At 39.8% G+C, this 19,840-nt stretch overlaps 1 protein-coding gene across 5 annotated transcripts in view; it reads right to left on the bottom strand.

The window, feature by feature from the left end:
- RPS6KC1 (ribosomal protein S6 kinase C1) overlaps window positions 1–19,840 on the bottom strand; it is a 90,046-nt gene that overhangs the window by 19,336 nt on the left and 50,870 nt on the right. For all 5 annotated transcript variants that reach the window (XM_065058417.1, XM_065058418.1, XM_065058419.1 and 2 more), the window contains 2 exons: window positions 9,609–9,656; window positions 7,909–8,041 (listed from right to left, as the gene is read on the bottom strand). In XM_065058417.1, the coding sequence (XP_064914489.1) occupies window positions 7,909–8,041; window positions 9,609–9,656 (181 nt within the window). The remainder of the gene's footprint in view (window positions 1–7,908; window positions 8,042–9,608; window positions 9,657–19,840) is intronic.

The following is a 19,840-nucleotide window of genomic DNA, read 5'->3' as shown; positions in this document are numbered from 1 at the left end:
CAGATTTATATTAATACATAAATATTTAAAGAGTCACATCTGAGATTAAGCTTTAAAAAAAAAAAAAAAAACCTTCAGTAAAGTCTCATTTCAGAGTCTGTCTCAAGTTGCATGGTGGTGACTACTCTCCATCTGCTGTCTCAAAAGAAAGCAAAAACCCAGGAAGATCAAATGGTTTAGTGCCCATCACTAGTTCTGCCTGTACGAACACTTCTGTATCACAGCTCCAAGTTCATAAGCAACATTAAGGGACACAGACTTAAAACTAATTACCAAGTTCGGTAAGAGGAAGGGAATTACCTCATTAGCAGGATACTTTAAGGATTTGTTTCTGTCTTTGAAAATAATGGATTGTTTTGTTAGATATGGATGTGTTTCTGTAACTTCAGAACTCAACAAAGTTTCTTATGCCTTGCTGCAGTACACAAAGATTTATCAATACTCTAAGTTAACTGGCAAACCAGTTCCTTCACATCAAAGACTCTAAACAAGTTACATCTCCAAAAGTAATACTTAAAATTAAGAAATACAAGACAGGACTCTGTGTTTCCAAATGCTGCACATATAAAGAAGTTTATGGATAACAAAGCATCATTTGCAGAAGATCAAGAAGCTACTGCATCTCTTGCATATGCCAAAGAATTTGGCTGAAAGCTAGAAAGCCACCTTTGATAACTTATGGAAAAATGCAAAGTCAAGACCTTTCAACTTAAAAGGCTGTACAGAAATTCCGGAAAATGCAGGAGTTCTAACAAAATCTTTGTGTAAGAAAAAAATAAGTATCCAGCCCACTGGGCATCCGCAAGTTTTGACTTTTGTTGTCTTTTTTTTCTTACTTGGGTAAAACAGGGTTTTTCTATTTTTCCAAATACAGTCTTTAATAGTTATTTTTAAACACTTTCCAGATCAGGCAAAACTCCCTTAAAAAGTACAACAAAAGAAGGAAGTATTTTTTCATTACCTAGGAACAGGTTTTATATACTCCCAGGTATTTCAAAAATAACTTATCAAAGGCAGAAAAACCTTCATACTTTTAAAATGAATTTGAATAATATAATGTGGAGTTTTCTTGCCCTCCATCCCCCTGGCTAAGACAAGACTTATTTTTGAAGGGGAAAAAAAAATCCCACTGGTTGTGGTGAAACTAAGTATATTAAAAATATTCAGAGGGAATTCTAACAGCTTGAGTCCAATGGTAAAAATGACAATTTAGATCCTTTAATCCACATGCTTTCTGCCATAAGCTACAAACAAACTTAAGTAGGTCAGAGCGACCCTCACCACCTTCTAGAAGATGATGAGGAAGGATGCCAAGTAAATGAAAAGAACACTCACAGAGAAGGGAACAGGAACTTCTATACTGACCTCTGTATTGCATAAGCACTTCACATACTTGCCCAAAGATGCATTCAAAACACCTACACACAGTGGCAAGCCACTGTCGCTGCCAGCAGAGCAGCAGGCCTCAGCCTAGAAACTTAGTCCGAGCCTGCCTGGACCAGTGCAACCAGCCGCCCCATGCCAGTGTGACCAAGGGCCCTGGTCCTGCCGAAAGTGCCCAAAAAGCAGGACTCCTGCCTCCAGGACAGGCACTGGGTCCATACAGGCTCTTTACAATTAAGCCACTTGCCTTAAATATGAGCTATACATCTGCTCAGCAGGGCAAGGGCAGAGCCAGAGCACCCCCATGGCTTCCGAGCCCTGCAGCTGGCATAGGAATTCAGAATTACTGGGTTTAAACTGATTCGGTAAAAATAAAAGTTGCTGATGCCATAATCACCTTTTTTGTTGTTGTTCTAATTTTACGCTTTACATTTAGCCATGCTTTTGATATGGAATGGCTGGAAAAGGAAAATAGCAGAAAACAGAATGAGAGAACATACATATTTTTGCATATGTGTGACTTCCTTCTCTTTCTCACGCTTTCATCCATGACAAAAGATGCAACACAAAAGTTAAATTTTACCTCTCGAGATTCCAACAGAACAATTAATTTTATTAGAAATTTCAATTAAATTATTTTAAGAACAGTGCTTGCAAAATAACTTTGCTGAGTTTATTAACTAGGCATGGAATTATTCAGGGTCATTTCAAAACAAACAATAAAATCTTATTTGACAACCATGCCACTACTGCATTTAATAAAACACAAAGTCTCCCCATCCTACCTGCATTAGATTAATTAGTACAAGCAAGTGCTAAATATTTCCATCTTCATATTACTGGTGTTTATTACTTCAGTACTTTTTATTAAATAAGTTGCTCATTAATAATTACCTGGGCTCAGAAATCACAGTAGAAATCACAACTTACTGCAACTCCAATGTAGAGTTAAATGCAAGTAAGCACCAAAAAAATACTTTTATTGCGTCCAAATATGATTACACACAAATATTTCAAAACTGGCCTCCTGGTCAAGTGGAAATACGTAAATAAATGCTATTCAATAATTGTGTTCTATAGTGAAAAACAACAATTTTGTTCCTTTCTGAAAATGTCCAATCTAGGGTCAAACAAGAGTGATATTTGTATCTGGGTATATAATTATGCCTTTATGAATGACATACTAATAATCTTTCCCCTTCTCCCCATATGCTGTGTAAGATCAAGAAAACCCATTAGCAAGCCATATTAATATACTATCAGGAATCTACAAAAACTAAAATTACAGAAATCAATCCAAACAAGTATGCTTCAATCATTGTCACATAGTCTAACACACTAAATAACTATAAAAGCTACCATTTTAAGCTAAAGTTTATTAGTGTTTAATATGATTTTGGAAGTACGACATTAACATAACTAATTATTAAGATTGCTCTCTTCTACCATGAATTGACTCTACAACCAGTCTAGCTCACTCTTTCTGGTTTTATTAGCCCATGAACGTCACCAAGCTCTACATTCTCTGCAGGTATTCAATGTAAAATTACTTATTAGATGTGCCTTACTTAACCACATTTCCAGCACTCTAGAGATTATACCTCTGCTTCAAGTGGCAGAATCTAAAAAGTTAGTGTCCAAAACAATCAACAGGAAATCTCAGCATAAAGTGGCCAAGTGATGAAGCTGGCTAGGAATCTTGTTAGGTCCATACATTTTTTATATTCTCTCAAACATTTCTGCAGTTTTTGTTATTAACAGCACTTGATGCAGGAACATTAAAGAGAACAAGATGTAGAGGCTACACAGCACATATCATAGGATAAAAGAAAACCTAACAGGTCAGCAAATTTAGTCTTCTAACCATGTTGTTGTTCTAGCTGACAAGAAAAATTCCTGACCTGTTGGATTTTTCCTAACCCAGTTTGCAGACACTTACCATTTCAGCTTCACATCCTGCAAGACTGGCTGACTAAGGGGACATATTCCAAAATAAATCCATGGCTTTTGCTAGCTTGGCCCGTGAGTTTACTCTGCAGGATGATATAAGCCAATTCCTGCAGAACCGGAATGCAGCTAAGAATGCGGTAATCGCTGTTTTTAGGAAAGCCCAAACAAAGTCAAACTGAACACTTCGGGCTTCCAAATAATTTTGATAGGACAGGGAAGGAAAAACAGTACTGAAAGACATCTGCTTGAGCTATTATCCAAAACCTGGTCCAGCTCTCTACATCACTGCATAAGAATTTATTATGGCCAGAAGTACCAATTGTAATCACACACCTCGTGTGAATTAATATTCTTCCTTACTGGAAAAAGAACAACCTTATGGTTTTATTAGAATCACTCTCCCCCTTTTCAATAAAGACATGGCTACTAGTAAACTTCATTATGTTAATATACAATGACTACATAAAATTATGCTTGAGTTTCTAAGTTGAAAAGAAACCAGACACATCAGCACTACCATGATAACACAATAATAATGTTTCACAGCATCCCAGTGGCAGCCACAGTGGGGCTGCAGCACACACGCGAATTGGAAGCCGATCTCCAACCTAATCTCTAACATGACAGTAGTTACAAACACCAGAGTCTAGTACCTACGGCTGCTGCCACTGCTGCTGGTGAATCTCCGCTACAAAGTTTGCTGGTTTAGGCAAAGCTCCCGCTTCCCGGTGCACTTTGAGCAAAAGCTATCATTTCAAAGCAGCCTCCTGAAAAAGTCACTTGCCAAAAACCATATCACCTTTCTTACATTTCCCGATTACTGTCAAATATTTACAGCTAGTTCTACTTCCCTTCCTAATGAAAATCCCTAGCTTTGCAAGCCAGAATGCTACCGTGTTGTCTATCAATTCCTGTGTGCAGCAAGCCTCTTCAGCATGAAGTTTCTTGAGTGCTCTCCAGATTGATAGGAACTCCAGCTTGTTTATGCTTAAAGAGATTTGACAGCTTCTAACAGCCACTTAAACTTTGATGTCCCATGGAAGCCCCCCAGCCTATTTTTGAAGCATCTGCTTCTAAAATTTCTGGAGTTAGTAGTGCCAAGAAGCAAGGCCTTATTAACATCACATTGGCTCTCTACCACACTAGAATTTGCCAAGTGCTTTCCAACAAAGCTACAAGATAACTTTGTGGCCTTTGGTGCTTCTGAGACACCCTTGAAGCCTCTAACTGTGGCCTTGAGAAAAGCCTGTAAGAGAACACAAGACCTCACTCACAAATTCTGAGCATGTCATGACACCGTGATTTACCAAAAGAAAAAAAGAGAAAAAGTCTTCATCTTGAGCAAGAGTCTGTGGTCAAGCTTGCAGAATTCCATACAAAACTCAATAGTGCTGCACTCAGTAATACCGTTAAAATCTACTACAAACAGGAAATAGTAAGCTTCTTAGCAAATACATAGTGTCTATACATAACATCAAAACTTCCTCTGAATATGCTACAATTCAAGCCATTGCCAAATTAAATTAATATTTTACCCTTGAACTTCCCAATGGTGTAGCTAACACACCTAACACAATAAATCACCATCACTTACAAATTTGACTGGTAGAATCTTCTTTTCTGTTGGAATGGAACTACTTGGAATATGAATGTTAAGAGCATTCATAAAGTCACGGAATAAAATTTCAGAGACTATGACTTTAAAAGTACTGTCCTAGAAACTTTCATCCTTTTCCAAAATTAACTGCAAGCACCTTCTTTATTTATATTTGGTCTGAGACAGAGGAAATTTTAAGATATCTTTAACTACAGGGATTCCTGATATTATCCTTGTAATTTAAAGAATGAGTGCTACTAACATATGACTGATGCAATCAAGACCATCAGCAGTGGGAGGAGCAAGACTAGTCCCTGCATACAGTACAGCATAACTTTAGCCCTATTTTTATTCATGATTTATTCATTTAGAGGTAGAAAATGAAGCCTTTCCCCTGAATCACTTTCCACTTTCCAGCATGAGTCTCTTGGGAAAAGCTGAGGTGCATAGGCTATGCAGTCCTAGACGCAACACAAAATTATTGCCTCAGTTAGGAATTTGAGAGCAGGCCCTACACCTGTAATATGCTTTTTATAGGTATCCTCTGGAAATTTACTCATCAATTTGTACACCAGCTATCCCTGTTTAGAACAGAATATGCCACACCTTTTCCTCTCCCTTTGCCTGCTTCATACCCAGAAACTAAGTTCATGAAAGCAGTGGCTATCCTTAAAGAAATTAACTTTGATAATTCCATGAGAATCAGGAAAAGTCCTTACAGCACATAATCATTTTTGAGTGGTTTGCAAACAAGGAGAGAGGTGAATCCACTTCCACACCACTTGCTGCTTTATCAGAAAATAAGGGAAAACCCTGTGAAGTTTATAACTTACACTCAAAGTGTCTAAGTCAAGTGAACCCATGTATCATGTATTACCAACAACAGCCCTCACCCACACCGAAATCCCCTCTGGTCCCTGCAGGCCTCCTCGTCCTCCTCAGCACAGCCTGCCAGTCCCTCATGCCCTCTGCAGTGCTCCCCAGCTCTTCCCATGCTCCCTACCCCCTGCTCCCCTTCAGAGCTCTCCCTGTAGAAAGCACTTGTATTTTGTCAGCACCTCCTCTCCCAGTTTCTCCTCAAAATAACCGCTCTCCCTCCCATGTGTCCTACTTGCATGGCTTTGACCCACAGCTGGGAGAAAGGCAACATAAGCTGTGGCTGCCTCCAAGTATGTGTTTGCTGCACAGCCAGCCAAAACGAGGATGCTTGACAGACAGCACCTTCAGGGTCGGCAGATAAAATTGGTGTGGAGTGCTGCACAAGGCTGTGTGTGGCACAAACCTGATTTAGAAGGCACTTAGTAAATTAAAAATCCTTCCCCCATAGAACTCAAAACATGTTACAGCCAGTGTTGGTAAGAGCAAGACATGCAGGCCAAGCACATTTCACTGTATTTGTGACCATGTCAAAGATGACCAGGAGAGAGTTGCTCCTTTTGAAGAACAACACCCCATCTTTCCCAAACGTTAATGCAAAATTTCTGTCGTTGAATGACAGAGCTCTGATCGTACAATGTCTCCACACTTCTCCTACTTCTCCCTTCCAGGAGATCATCTTTGTCAACTCATCACATTAAGCCTTCCTTAAAATTTTTGATTACTCCTTCTAAATTCCACTACTTCCTCACCCAGTGTTACATTTATCTGGAAAGGTAATGTTCTTCCTGAAAAGAAGAGGAATGCTGTAGGTCTTCAGAAACTGCAGGAATACTAGGAACAGGGGTTTTAAAATATTATATTATCCCATCTCTAATCCTTTGATTATGGTAGCCTTAAGGGCAGTTGGTATCTGACAAGGGTTGTGGGCAGTTTGTTGTTTTGGTTTTTTTTTTCTTTGGGGATTTGTTTGGTTGAGGTTTTTTTAAATATTATTTCTCAAAAAAATGTACCAGCTTATGTGGAGACTACAGTTCAGGTGAGAGTCTCCAAGTTATTCTGCTGAACTACACACACCTCAAGAAAAGGAGCATTGCACAGAGCAGCTCGAAATCACCATCAGGCACCACTGTAACATGAGGCTTTTCTTCATGCATCGCTGCTCATGGCAAAATTAAGTCACACATATCGGAAACAGTCATTCATGTCATAAAGTTAACTTTAACTGGCCTCATGTGACAAATTGTTCATAAAAAAGCCAAAATCTGAGTTACTAGGAAGAAATAATATTCGATATAACAAAATTATCCTATCAGTTAGCTTAGTTCCTTCACATCATCCATTCTGACTGAATTATTAACATTTCCTAAAAAGAGAACTATTAGCAATGCCAAAATTTATATTCTGCACTCATTCTAAACAAATATGGGTAATTACATTTAGGGAATATTTAAATCCAGGTGTTAGAAGAAAAATCAAAATGTAATTATTTTGTGCCACCTGTTCCCTGTACATTTAACAGGAATTTTATAAACAGTTTGAAGGCACAACTCCGTGGTTCTGCTTTGAACTCCTGTCTGATGCCACTAGCTGTTTTCTTAAAAATCCAGATCAGAATAACTATGTAATATTAACCGATAGGCAAATGTTCATGGTTTTTTAGCAAAGAGTTTCTAAATTCTTGTGTAAATACTTGTCATTTTAACTGTAAGATGCTAAAAAGATTTACTAGCCAAAGTTTACAAAATTAGCCAAAGACTTTGTTTCTGAGAGATGACTGTGAATACTGCAGATAGCTGTTGCAGTCGAAGCACTCACTCTCCTGTAGAAAATAAACAGTTGGAAGCTTTCAATATTGCTACAATCCAAGTAACCCATCAGGATTTGAGGCCATTTGAAGCAGGAATCAGATGCACTGCAGAATGAGGAGAAAAAAAGGGAGGGACAGGGGATGGGAGTGGGGTGTCTTACATGACATCTCTTCGGCACACTGAAAATAATTTTATTTTCATATAAGAGATTAATTTGACAAGGAAATGTACCACTGATTAAAACTTAAACCTTTGGCTCTTTTCAACAATATACTTAAACGAGAGACAAACCTTCTGCATGCTGTAACACGAGAAAGACAGACTCCTCGGAGATGATGTACTTGTGCAGACACACCATGTTGGGCACACAGCGGGGGATGATGGTCGTTCTGCTCCTGCTGTACTCACTACTTTTCCTTAGACCCTGACAGAGAACAAAAAGGTCAGTTGTACCCTCAGTTGCCTTTGGAGCCTGCTGTGCTCTGTGTTTATCAACCAAACTAATCTATCCGAGTTACTCTGGGCTTCAGAGAAACCACTCATCTGCTGCTCTATGCCCCTCGGTCCCCCGAGGCTGTGCTGATGGCATCTGGCGCGTTTCCAGAGAACAGAAGATGGCACAAAGCTGCCATTAAAATCAATTACATGGGTCAATGTTTTTATTAGAATCTCTCTCAAACTAAGTCATCAGGATGACACTCCGTTATTTCCCTGTGACCTTTTTTTTAAATTTTATTTTTGTGTCTGACCAAAAGACACTATTAAAAAAATTCCATTCAAGTTCTAAAGACAAAAGAACGCCTTAGACTTACAGGTAATCCTCACATTTCCATTGTACTTTACTAAAGACAGCAGCCACCACAACAAAAAGGAGAGGAAAGGATTAGTCTCCTTGAGATGTAATGATTTTTGGGAGGTAGCACAGAGATGAAGTTGCCAGAAGTGAAAAAATTGATGTGGGGGAGAGAAAGGGAGGGGAGAGAGAAAGAGAAAAAAAAATATGTCGATTGTGTGACCTATTACAATATTGATAAACATAAGCAGTTAAATGGGAAATTCAATGTTACCCTATCTGCCAGTAGATAAAGTGAGGTTCTAATATACAATATTCACAAATAATTCTTTCTGAGGAACAAACAGCTTTACTGAATCCTGAACATACTTAAAACAAACAATTTCAAAGGCCAGATGCACAAAATTAAGGCAGGGTTGTAAGCCAGACCTGAAGCAAAGTTACAAAATGTTAGCAACTAATTAGAGCCCCATGTTTGGGATAGTTTTTCAGCCCTTCCTCCCATCGTCAGTGGAATTCATGTCGAGGCGGGCCTGAAATAATGGACACAATAACAATACTCATACTAAACTACTTCTCAGCATCACAGATGCTCCGAGCATATTGGGATCTTGATCTGAGCACTTTCTGAAACACAAAAGAGTAACGTGAAAAAACTTTATTCTGCCCAATTAACTATTCATTAATTCAATCATTCAGTAACATTATACTCAGTATTTACAGCCTATTGATGTAAAACATAAGAAAGCAATTTTGGATAAGACGAGTTGTCCATTCCATCCAGAATCCACTTTGGCCATTCTCATGTTCTTCAGCTAAGGGAAGACCAAACACAAAGTGCTGTGGCTGTACTTGGGCTAAGGAGAATTTTCACCTTCACCAGCAGCCTGTGCATGTCCTGAGCCACCGGGGCTCTACAGATGCTTTAAACAGCACATTGAAATGGTGGTTCTTTACCAAAGGCTGCTAAGGTGTTGGCCTCCATAATCAGTAGCAACCCGAGTAAAACAGCACAGAGAAAGGAAGGGAAAGCAACTAATACCAACAAAAAGAATTCCAGTGCACTTAATAAGGATATATGTATTAACATAACAATATATCACAGACATAACTCTATACATTAGATGCAAATTGATCTTTATATGACAGCATAATTTAGGAGGCCAAACTGTTTAGAGAAGCAAAACATTTTACTCACCTTCAGTATAAAAGTCTGCTGTGTTCTAGTGTCCATTACAAGCAAAACCTAAGCAAAAAGTATTCAGAAAAATATGTAAGTTTGACATGAGTAACGTAACAAAACATGTTTCTTAAATGTAATGTTGAATATTCTTACAGTTATATAAGAAACAACTAAAAAATAAAAAGAAAAAAGAAAAAAGAAAGAAAAAAAAAATGCCCTGCATGATGCATTTGATAACCAGTCTTTCTTTCAGGAAAGAAATATGATTGAGGATGTAGAGAGAACTACCAGAATGGCACCTGATTACCAATCAGCTAACTTACAGAATGAATCCTAATTTAGTAACAGAAATAACCAATACTCTAGCAGAACTCAATTTATAGAAGTGCAATGGTAGCAACACAATGAAGCACAAAAAGTAACCTTCACATAGCATTACCTTCCTACATCACTTCACTTAAATCCTCACTGTACCCACCTTCCTAGTGCAACACTTTTCCCCATCAGGCTTCTTAGACATCAAATGTGTTGCCTACCAATGGGTTACCAGAGGGCGTTCTTGTGGGTTTGGTTTTTTTTTTTTGTGAGGTGGCTAAATAGCTTCTTTCTAGGAAGCTAAAGTAAAAAGTGGCGACACACATGCCCTCCTCCCCCAGAAAAAAAAGTTTAATCAACTGTACAGTCACTGCTGTCTCATTCCTCCACTGCTGTTTTTGTTTTGAAGCACTCATAAGCCACAACAGAAACCACTGCAAGGGAGTCCCTTTGTGCCACTGTAAACTAGTATTAAGGTAACAACAACAAAAAAAAGAGGATTTCACAGAATCACAGAATCGACTGGGTTGGAAAAGACCTCAGAGATCATCAAGTCCAACCCTTGGTCCAACTCCAGTCCATTTACTAGATCATGGCACTAAGTGCCATGTCCAATCTCAGTTTAAAAACCTTCAGGGATGGTGAGTCCACCACCTCCCTGGGCAGCCATTCCAATGCCCGACCACTCTCTCTGTAAAGGATTTCTCTCTAATATCCAGCCTAAATTTCCCCTGGCAGAGTTTAAGCCCATGCCCCCTTGTCCTGTTGCTAACTGCCTGGGAGAAGAGACCAATCCCCACCTGGCTATAACTTCCCTTCAGGTAGGGAGAAAAGAGGGGATGGGTTCGCTGCAGAGAGAACACTGACAGCTGCAGAGAGCATCCTTGTTAGGAGCGCATCACCTCTACTAAGAGCACTTTAAACACAGCACAGCGATGAGAGGAGCACTAAAGAACGTGTTCCCTCTTACTAAGTTCCACTTATTTATAAATAAAAATAAAACAAACAAAAATATGTATGTGCATATGTATTTCAGAAACTGCATCTTTAGGGAGTTGGAACCCTTCATGTAGCCATCTTCAGACCACCATGCTCAGGAGGTCATTGTTTGCAAACCCCAAGAAGGCAGATGTACCTGAAAAGTGCCAGCAGCAAGACAGCCACAGGAGCAGCACCAAGACAAGCCCAGCCATCCTCTAGGAACAACAGCCCGCACCCACTCTTTATTTACAATAGACACTGTAAACTTCCAGTATAAATGTTCACACACAACTACACCAAAATATTTAGGCTGCAAAAAATCAAACACCTAAAGGGCTGTGAATGCCAGCACTGGGGTTCCCAAACTTTGAGTTCAACAGACAATATGCAGCAACTCCAGGTCAATAGCCAAATGCTGTGACAACCAAGTCTGCTTCCATCAAAATAGACATTGCAGAGGAATGACGTGTCAGGAGCAAGGTGGGGTTAGATTCATCGGGAGAAGGACAAGACAGCACACAGTCTCCCTTATCTCCCTTCCATGTGGGGCAGCAATGCAGCCATGCCCTGCTCTCTCTGAAAAGGTGAAGCCACCCAGCTGACATGCTGGCTTTCCCCACGCCAAGGAGAAGTCCACCCAGCTGACATGCTGGCTTTCCCCACGCCAAGGAGAAGTCCACCCAGCTGACATGCTGGCTTTCCCCACGCCAAGGGAACCGGTAGGACAGCTGTCGCATGCAGTGCCCACAGTGAGGTGAGGCGGGGCCATGCAAGAGGCCCAGGGGCCTGGGCCAGGAGGGGAGGCCTCGGGACACCTCTCCACCTCAAGATCTCCTCTTTTACTAAGGCTGCACACAGTTTATAAGCTGTTCTATATTTTCTGGTGAAAAAAATACAAACAGAAGTGGGTGTTACTTAGATTTTTTGACACAGAGTTTCCATGTCAAGGGCACTGCGGGGAAAAACAAATGTCCCCAGGCCACCAAGTTTGCTGAACAATTTTTTGGGCCTCTTACCCAGGGCTTCCAGAAACAGTGGAAACCACCTGAATAAATAGTAACTGTAAAACTGGTTTTGTTCTCCTTACTTAACCAAAAGGCATCAAATTAAGATTAAAAACAAACAAACTGACAAACAATAGAGAAAACCAAAAGAACGAGAAAAAAATAAAAGCCGCTTTGCAAGAGGTGCCAAAAGAAGGTAAAATGGTTTGGAAAGAACTATGTGTTTACAGTCACTTTCCTTCTTCTTGTCCCAAGTTTGTTTGTAACTAGACACTGTTCACATTGAGGCAATAAATATGAGAACATATGTGAGGTTTTTTTTAAATGTGCCCTTTGACTGTCAATATCTCCCAAACAGGTGTTGGCTAAATGATTATAAATTGGCCTCTGGATACACCTCTTCAACTCAGCCGTACAGGACTGGCGATAATATAATTAGACCTAAAAACATCAGGCTGGTGAATGCTTTCCATCTGTTTGGCAATAATGTTTAGTTAACAATAGTCTTTAAAAGAAGCACCTTCAACTTCAGTTCTTAAAGTTATTTATAGGGCCATTCTTAACACACCAGCACTCTTGCTAACAAGAGCTTTAGCCACTTGGAAATTATTAGCCGTACAGCTGTATGTGAAAAGGAATGGCAGCATTTAACATCTGTATCTCTCCAGATTTACAAGCATCAACCTCATTTAAAGTCATTTCTTAATGAACAGTTCCGTGGTCTGTATTAATATTATAGTTGCATGCACAAAGATCATAAGGAGCCAAACATTTTTTTTAATACCAACAGTAGGCCAATCAGTAATGAAGCTGTCAGCATAAAGGACAGAATAATAGCTTCTTTAACCCTCAAACAGGATTTGTTCATTTGTAGAGTAGAAGACACCAATTTAAAAACTGCTCATGGGTTTGCTCACCTTTATAAAGACAAAAATCTAATTTGGTACTAATTTGATACAATTGTCTTTCCAATAAAAGTCTCCTAAAGCCATCTTTTATTCCATGATAAAACAACTGCTATAACTAAAACTGTCATGAAATAATTACCTTTGATAGCATACCTTATTGCACAAATACAATTAATGCATTCCTCCCTTTCATTTTTCACACTTGCTTATCAGCACTGTATTAGCATATGGTGTAACAGAAGAGATTACTGAGCCCTCACCCTATAAGACAACATATAGAACGACTACCACTAACAGGAATACAGCAGACAACTGGTCCCTTTAGGGCTAGCTTCATCTGTTGTTATATTAGAGCATCAAAATGAAAGCAGCAGCTACAATTTTATAACTGTAATAACAACAAATAATATTTGTGTGCCTTTGAGGTTAACTACCTAGCTGGAATAACCAGTCTTACTAACTAGTTTCTTGCTTTTTCCTTCCCATCAAGCTTCTTGCCTTCCCCCAGTGATGATCACCTACAGCTCCACTTAATTTCCTGGAAAATTTTTTCTTTGCTGATTCAATATCGGCCTTTCTGCAAGACTGTTTACCTCAAAAGAGACTCCCTGAACACCAGGAAGAGCCATAAAAGTAACTCTAGAAATTCACCTGGTGATGCTCCACTTGGCCCTGGCAGACTGCAGATTTTACGTGATCCCACCAAACCAAGAGCCTGCTTCAAGGAGAGGCAGCCTGCATGCACACTACAAAAAGGTGGTTTAACCAGTTTCACCCAAATAATTAAAGGGCTACATGAATGAGTAAGTAACTATCAGAAAACTGACATTTCAGTAAGGGATAAGACCAGGAAAGAGATGGTCACAAGTATAATTGATTGACTTTTCATCGCACATCCAGAACAGAGGAAGGTGAGCAGGTCTCGGATGTGTTACCAGGCTGCTGCAGAAGTGCATAACACTATGCCTGCCACTGACCCAAATGGCAACTTACTCTCTTCGCCTCGTGCTTTACAGCCAATTTCTGGATAGTAGTGCTACCCCAGCAAGCCTTTCCTGTTTGCATTCCTTCACAATTCCCTCCCACTGCAAAAGGGAGTGCTTCACTAATTCTTTTTCTAAGATTCCTTCTTAAAGTGCAAAGTGACAAGTCTCCACCCTAATGGCACGACGGGGCAAAACAGGATTCCCCATAGCGTACCCTACGGCGTAACTCTGCTCTTCTCCCGAGCAGATGAAAAGCAGATGCTCACACTAGAATAGGCTGCTCCGAGCTCGCATTGGTGGATGGAACCTGTTTCACCGGTGATGACTGCTTGGAACTTGTAATATTTAATGCCTCCTAACAATGAGCTGTCAGTTGTAGCATTCAGCATCCTGTCGCAGAGGGGAGGGAGAAAAATGCACAGCAGGGCATTCCTGGGCACTGAGCAACTAGACAGTGACACAAAAGGAGACAAGGCAAAATCCTATTTGTAATACTAATGTACGAACAGAGTCAAGGTCTACATATCACGCTGGCTTTTATGGCACTTGCTTACCCGTTCTTTCCCTATTTTTCTGCGTTGATGACAACCTCGACACAGCCAAAAACACTCACAGGTAAATAGCAATTGCCGCAAACAAATATGTAATGTAAATAAGTGCCTTCAGCAGCACAGACATCCCTATTTCGTACAAGCACTCCAGCTCTCAGGCACATCCCAAAAAACAAGTGAACACAGCAGCACTGCATGGCAGCATCTCAGTAAAGTGGCAGATAGCAATATCTCTCTGTGATGCCAAATAGGATTTTCTACTTGTGATTTTTTTTTTTTAATAAGTCAAGGGTTAATTCTGATGCTGACAGCAGCTACTTAAAAAAATTAGCTTCTTAGATTTGATTTACAGTGTACCCAACAGCTTAGTGGAAAATAAATTAAATTAAATTCAATATAGTAGGTACAATTAATTGGAGAAAAATAAAATAAAACCTGCCTGGTAAATAACCATAGTCTAGCTTTAAGAAAACAGTTAATTTTAGGATCCTTTAAATGCACAGAAATTAGCAAATGTTTCAGTATGCTAATTTTTTTTAATTAAAAGATATTTCTGCAGTAAAAGCTCTTTCATATGCACTACTGATTCTTCATCAAACGTTAAGTTTCCAACTTAACACCAGTATAGCCGGTGGCAGCCTGAAGGTTTACCATCTGCTGCCACCCAAAGTCACAGTGGCCACCTTCAGAACATACGCATCAAAGCCCCGAGATAAGAGGCTGAAGGAATACTGCACAAGTCAGCATAAGGGGAATCACAAACCCAGAGGCAGGCAACAGGCAAGTCACCAGGAAAAAAGAACGTGGTGAACCATTAGTTGCCCTACCGAGCACCCAACCAAGGTCACGGGGGACAACGCTGGAAGAACTAAAGACTGCTCAAAAAGCCATGCTCTCCTGCGAGTGGCTTTAATAGAAATGCAGTCCTCTGTCACGCTGCAGATGTTTGTTTCCCCAGCTCCCTGTTCTTTTCGGGAATTTTTTTCTCCCTTCCACTCTACCCAGTATCTAATATTGACTTTTTCTTCCCAGACTCCACGCTCTCAGGACATGGCACAGGACATACCCGAGTGTTTTATTTACTTGAACAAGGTTTAACACTGATCAAAATAAACATCTCAAAACATGTTTGCTTACAAAAATGTGGATTTAAGTTCACTAACAGGTTGAAAAATAGCTTGTGTCTGATCAAAGAAAATGAAATAGGACCTCTTGCTGCAGTACCAGATACCTGAAGGGTTTTGTAGATGCACCAGAGCTAAGGGATTACTTTAAAACCAGCTCCATTTTGTTATTAAATTGCTGTTCTACACTGAAAACACATCAAGTAATAATATCACCAGTGGGCCATCTATTAATTCTTGTCCTTATATCCTAAACAAATACACTCTTATCAAACGATAGATTCTCCAGAAGAAGCCCCACAAACTCTAAGACATATCAGATGATCACCTAGGATTTTTTTTCCCTTGCATTGACCTCACCCACTGGAAAATCTCGTTACAGGCAGCGACAGACAACCAGGAACAAGGCAAGTTGGCCACCCGATCCCAGCACAAGTACTTGGGCTGGCCAGCAGAGCTTGGCAGGGCTGTGGCACAGCCGGCACCACGGCGATTCCCCCCACTCCCCTCAGCTGCGCCGGCTGTCAAGGCTACCGGGATTAAAAGATCTACTTAACACAGATTTATTCTTGTCACTTTTCAGATTACACCACCCGGACTCTCGCTCGTCTCCCTCTGTCGTTATAAAAAGAGATTACATTTGGCTAATATGTATGAAAAATGCGATTATTGCTTATCCTTGTACCTGTGCAATATGAATTATCTTCAGCTTGCAATTATTCCTCCTTTCAAATCATTATTCCAAGGAACTTACGGCTCGTATATTCTATGACTTGCAATAATAGCGTACTTAAACGACAAATGGTGCCGATTTAAATAATGCAAATGCTAAGGAAGCAGCACATATTCATATTCAAGTTTTTAAATACTTTTAGTAGAAAGGAAAGTCCACTTTCTCAGAGCAAACTAAAAACTGGCCAATAAATGACAAACGGTAGAATATTAACCTAGAAAATATATCTGGCAGCTTATACCAGAGAATACAGTTTACAACATTAAATGCCACTAGACATCAAAGAGTAATTGCCAAGAGGAATTACTAAGCAACTTAGTAATATTTAGGAAGACAAAATTAATTTAAGTGCAAAATAAAATGTATCTATAAATTATTTCTTTCTGGAGGCTGGAAGATACATACAGCTCAGCCTGCACTGGAATATTCAAGATTTTAATTTCTATTTTATAAAAGGAAGCACAAAATCTGATACTTTAGTCGATCTTAGGAGTGTGTTACATCGGATGAAACAAAACCTTCACTAAAGTCAAAAGAAATTTTAGTGAGATGAGCAAGAAAGAAGCTAGAGAGACACTAAGGGTTATAATAACAAAACACTCAGAATCGCTCAGACTGGTATAAATGGATGAATGGAAAGACTTCAGGCAAACAAGTGGCAGGTGTTTGAGGGCAGAGAAGAAGGAGCAGGACCCCTTCCAGTCGGGAGAGAGACGAGGCTTTAGAGTTGAGCAAGCTTTGTTACTGGGGCTTCAAACCTGACTGCAGCTCAGGAATAATCCTGCAGCAGTAGCGAACAGAAGGTGCTGAGCCAAGAAATCAGTTTTGAAAATGACTCTGGAATTGATTTGATTTTGTAGGACTTAGCAAGTCACTTAAGAAATTAAGGGTTATCAAAATATAAGCAAGCTCTTAGAAGTTTCTTTATTTGTATCAATAGTTGCTGTTATTACTCAGTTTCAGATGTTTAACCATTTTTGCCACTGCTATAATATTTTCCATCGTGCCGTGTTCGGATGAGGAAAACTTGCTAGCCGGTTGAATTCCTTATGTTTTCAGCCAGTTTCTCTTTCTGAGTGTTGTAATGAAATAAGAATGAATGTCTAAACTCTGTTATTTTAGAACTCCCTTTTCCCGCACACCTCTTATGTGCACACAGGCATGCCTTCTGATCCATAAGATGATCTGAAGACATTCAGCAGTGTGCACCTGAGAGCCAGGAGAGAGAAAATACCTGCTACAGTCAACTCAGTTGCACAACACAACACTCTTTAACCTCACCACAAAATAAAATGCCAAATATTTAAGTTTCTAACAAAAACTAAGAGGACATAGTTACTTGTGTCCTGCTATTAATGCAGAGCACACAAATTGCCATAAAAAGAGTCCATTTCTCCTATCCTCTGATTAAATTCCATTAAAAATAACCATCGCCTGTTTAAATTCAACTATGGGTCTGCAGATAATGCATGCAAACTCTACATATCTTCTACATACTACTTCTTTGTGACACTTCTACTCATCAAGGAGACAAGTATTACAGTAATCACACTTTCTACACAATTAATAAGACTGATTTGGTGGTTCTGTAGTCAACTCATCAAAATGTACTACCATGAGAGGACTTCTGATGATAGCATGACAGCCACAATAAAATAACCTATACTCGAGATTAACAGAATTCCTTCCAGTTCTTCAGAAAATAAGTTATTTACTTCTAGAACCCTCTTCAGAAACTCCCAAAATAATTTTAGCAAGGCTCTTATGAGAGTATTTTATAAGGTTTCAGACTGTACAATAAAGCTTAACGGCATACTGAACAACAAGCTCAAATGCACAGACACCTGCGGAAGACCTGTCAGTCACACCAGTGCCAACCCAGACAACGCGGCCTGATGGGGGAACAGGGGAAGGGATAGAAAAGACAGAAAAGACAGTAATTGGTTACAGAGGCATCGTTATTACTTAATGCACTGTGCTTTCAAGAGGAATCTTTAAATCGAATGAATGTAAATAAGAGAGAGTTCTCAAGGATAAGAAATTGGGTTTGAAACAGCATCGGGAAGGTATCCAGCAGCACCGTAACAAAGTCGATTCTTGAGGGGGCAGTTGTAGCTTCAAAGGAAATATTTGCCTAGGGCAGAAACTCAGTACAGGATGTGCAACCCTGAGTTTTAATTAGTCAAATTTTGAAAGCAAAAATCTTTGCTATTCCAAAAAGAAATTTTCTAGTTAAAGGTACATGAACTGATTGGTTGGTGATAACAGTAGCTAAAATATTTAGATATTAGCCCATTTTCAATGCAGTACCTCTGGTAACACTAACAAGAGCTATGCTTGCCAATCAGCAGCATCTCAGAGTCCACAACATTTGCAGGGCAAAACCCACCTTTATAATTAGATTAAAACTCTATTTTCAGAAATCTACTGACAGGTAGACTCTTCCCATAATAAAAACATAAAATACCTGCAAACACCACCTAGTTAACCTTTGACATCATGAAGTGAGCAAGCAGCAGCAGCAGAATTCAAGAAACAGAGTTTCCTGAAGCAAAGTGTAGGTCCTCTTGGGTCTCCTAACACAGTTGTATTTATACCTCAGCCTTTGCTTGAGAGCAGCAGCAGAAGGATGGGAAGCGAGGCACAGATATGCTGATTCTTCTGTGAATTTCCACAATATTTTAAGGAGTTTAACAATGCTAAGATCACTAACTCTCAGGTTCAGCAGAAAAGGTTCAACACAGCAAAAACTATTCAGGTGACAAGGAAGGTGGAAAGGTAGACAGGGAAAAATGGCGCACTGGAAATAAACTAGGCTAATATTAAATGTCTAATATTCTGCCTAGCCTAAAAAACAAACAGAGTTTTAGGCAGCAACAAGCATTTTGTCTGTGAAAAGGAAGCCAATTCAAAACACTTCAAGAGGCTTCAAAAGAAGAACAAAGACTGCCATTACTCTAAGGGAAGACACTGAACCTTTCAGCATTTGATGGAGTGCAGGTTAAGAGCTGGTTTTCTGGAGGCAGCCCCATAGCAGGCAGACACCACTCTGGGCTCCAGGCAGCAGCGGGAGAACAAGTCTGCAAACCAACCACCACCATTTGTAAGTCAGCGTGTTCAAGCCAGTCTCACACAGGATAAGGCAAGGCAACAGTGAAAATGCCAGTGGCTCATTACTGTCCACATACTAGTTTTCTGCTGAAACCAAAGCGACAACCTCAAAATTAGAAAGGAGAAGAGTATTTTCAGGCAAAACTCCACAGGATGCTGAATCAAACTTGTGCCCAAAAATGTGGTATCTTCAACACTAGGCCTGAAAATCAGAACCCATTTTCAAGAACAAACACTGTGATCCGCTTGGCTCCGGCAAGGAGACATAACCCAGCTATTTGGGTTTCTCTATGATGAGAGATTTGGAGCACATGCAAGCAGAGGAGATGGTAAAGAACAGTGATGGTGAGGAAGGAACTGAGACGGTGTTTTAAACCAAAGGCAGGGGTATCATCTCTGGCACGCAGACACATGCGCACACTTCTGGTTCATATATTCACATTCATTTTGTGCATGCATTACAAAACCAAATAAAACATGTTTTGAACATTTGGGCTTAGAACAGCTTTTCATCTGCCTCAACTTTTTTCACAC

This window comes from Columba livia, chromosome 3, assembly GCF_036013475.1.
Source record: "Columba livia isolate bColLiv1 breed racing homer chromosome 3, bColLiv1.pat.W.v2, whole genome shotgun sequence".
NCBI lineage: Eukaryota > Metazoa > Chordata > Aves > Columbiformes > Columbidae > Columba > Columba livia.
The sequence above is the reverse complement of the archived record's forward strand: the minus strand, read 5'-3'. Positions and strand labels throughout refer to the sequence as shown.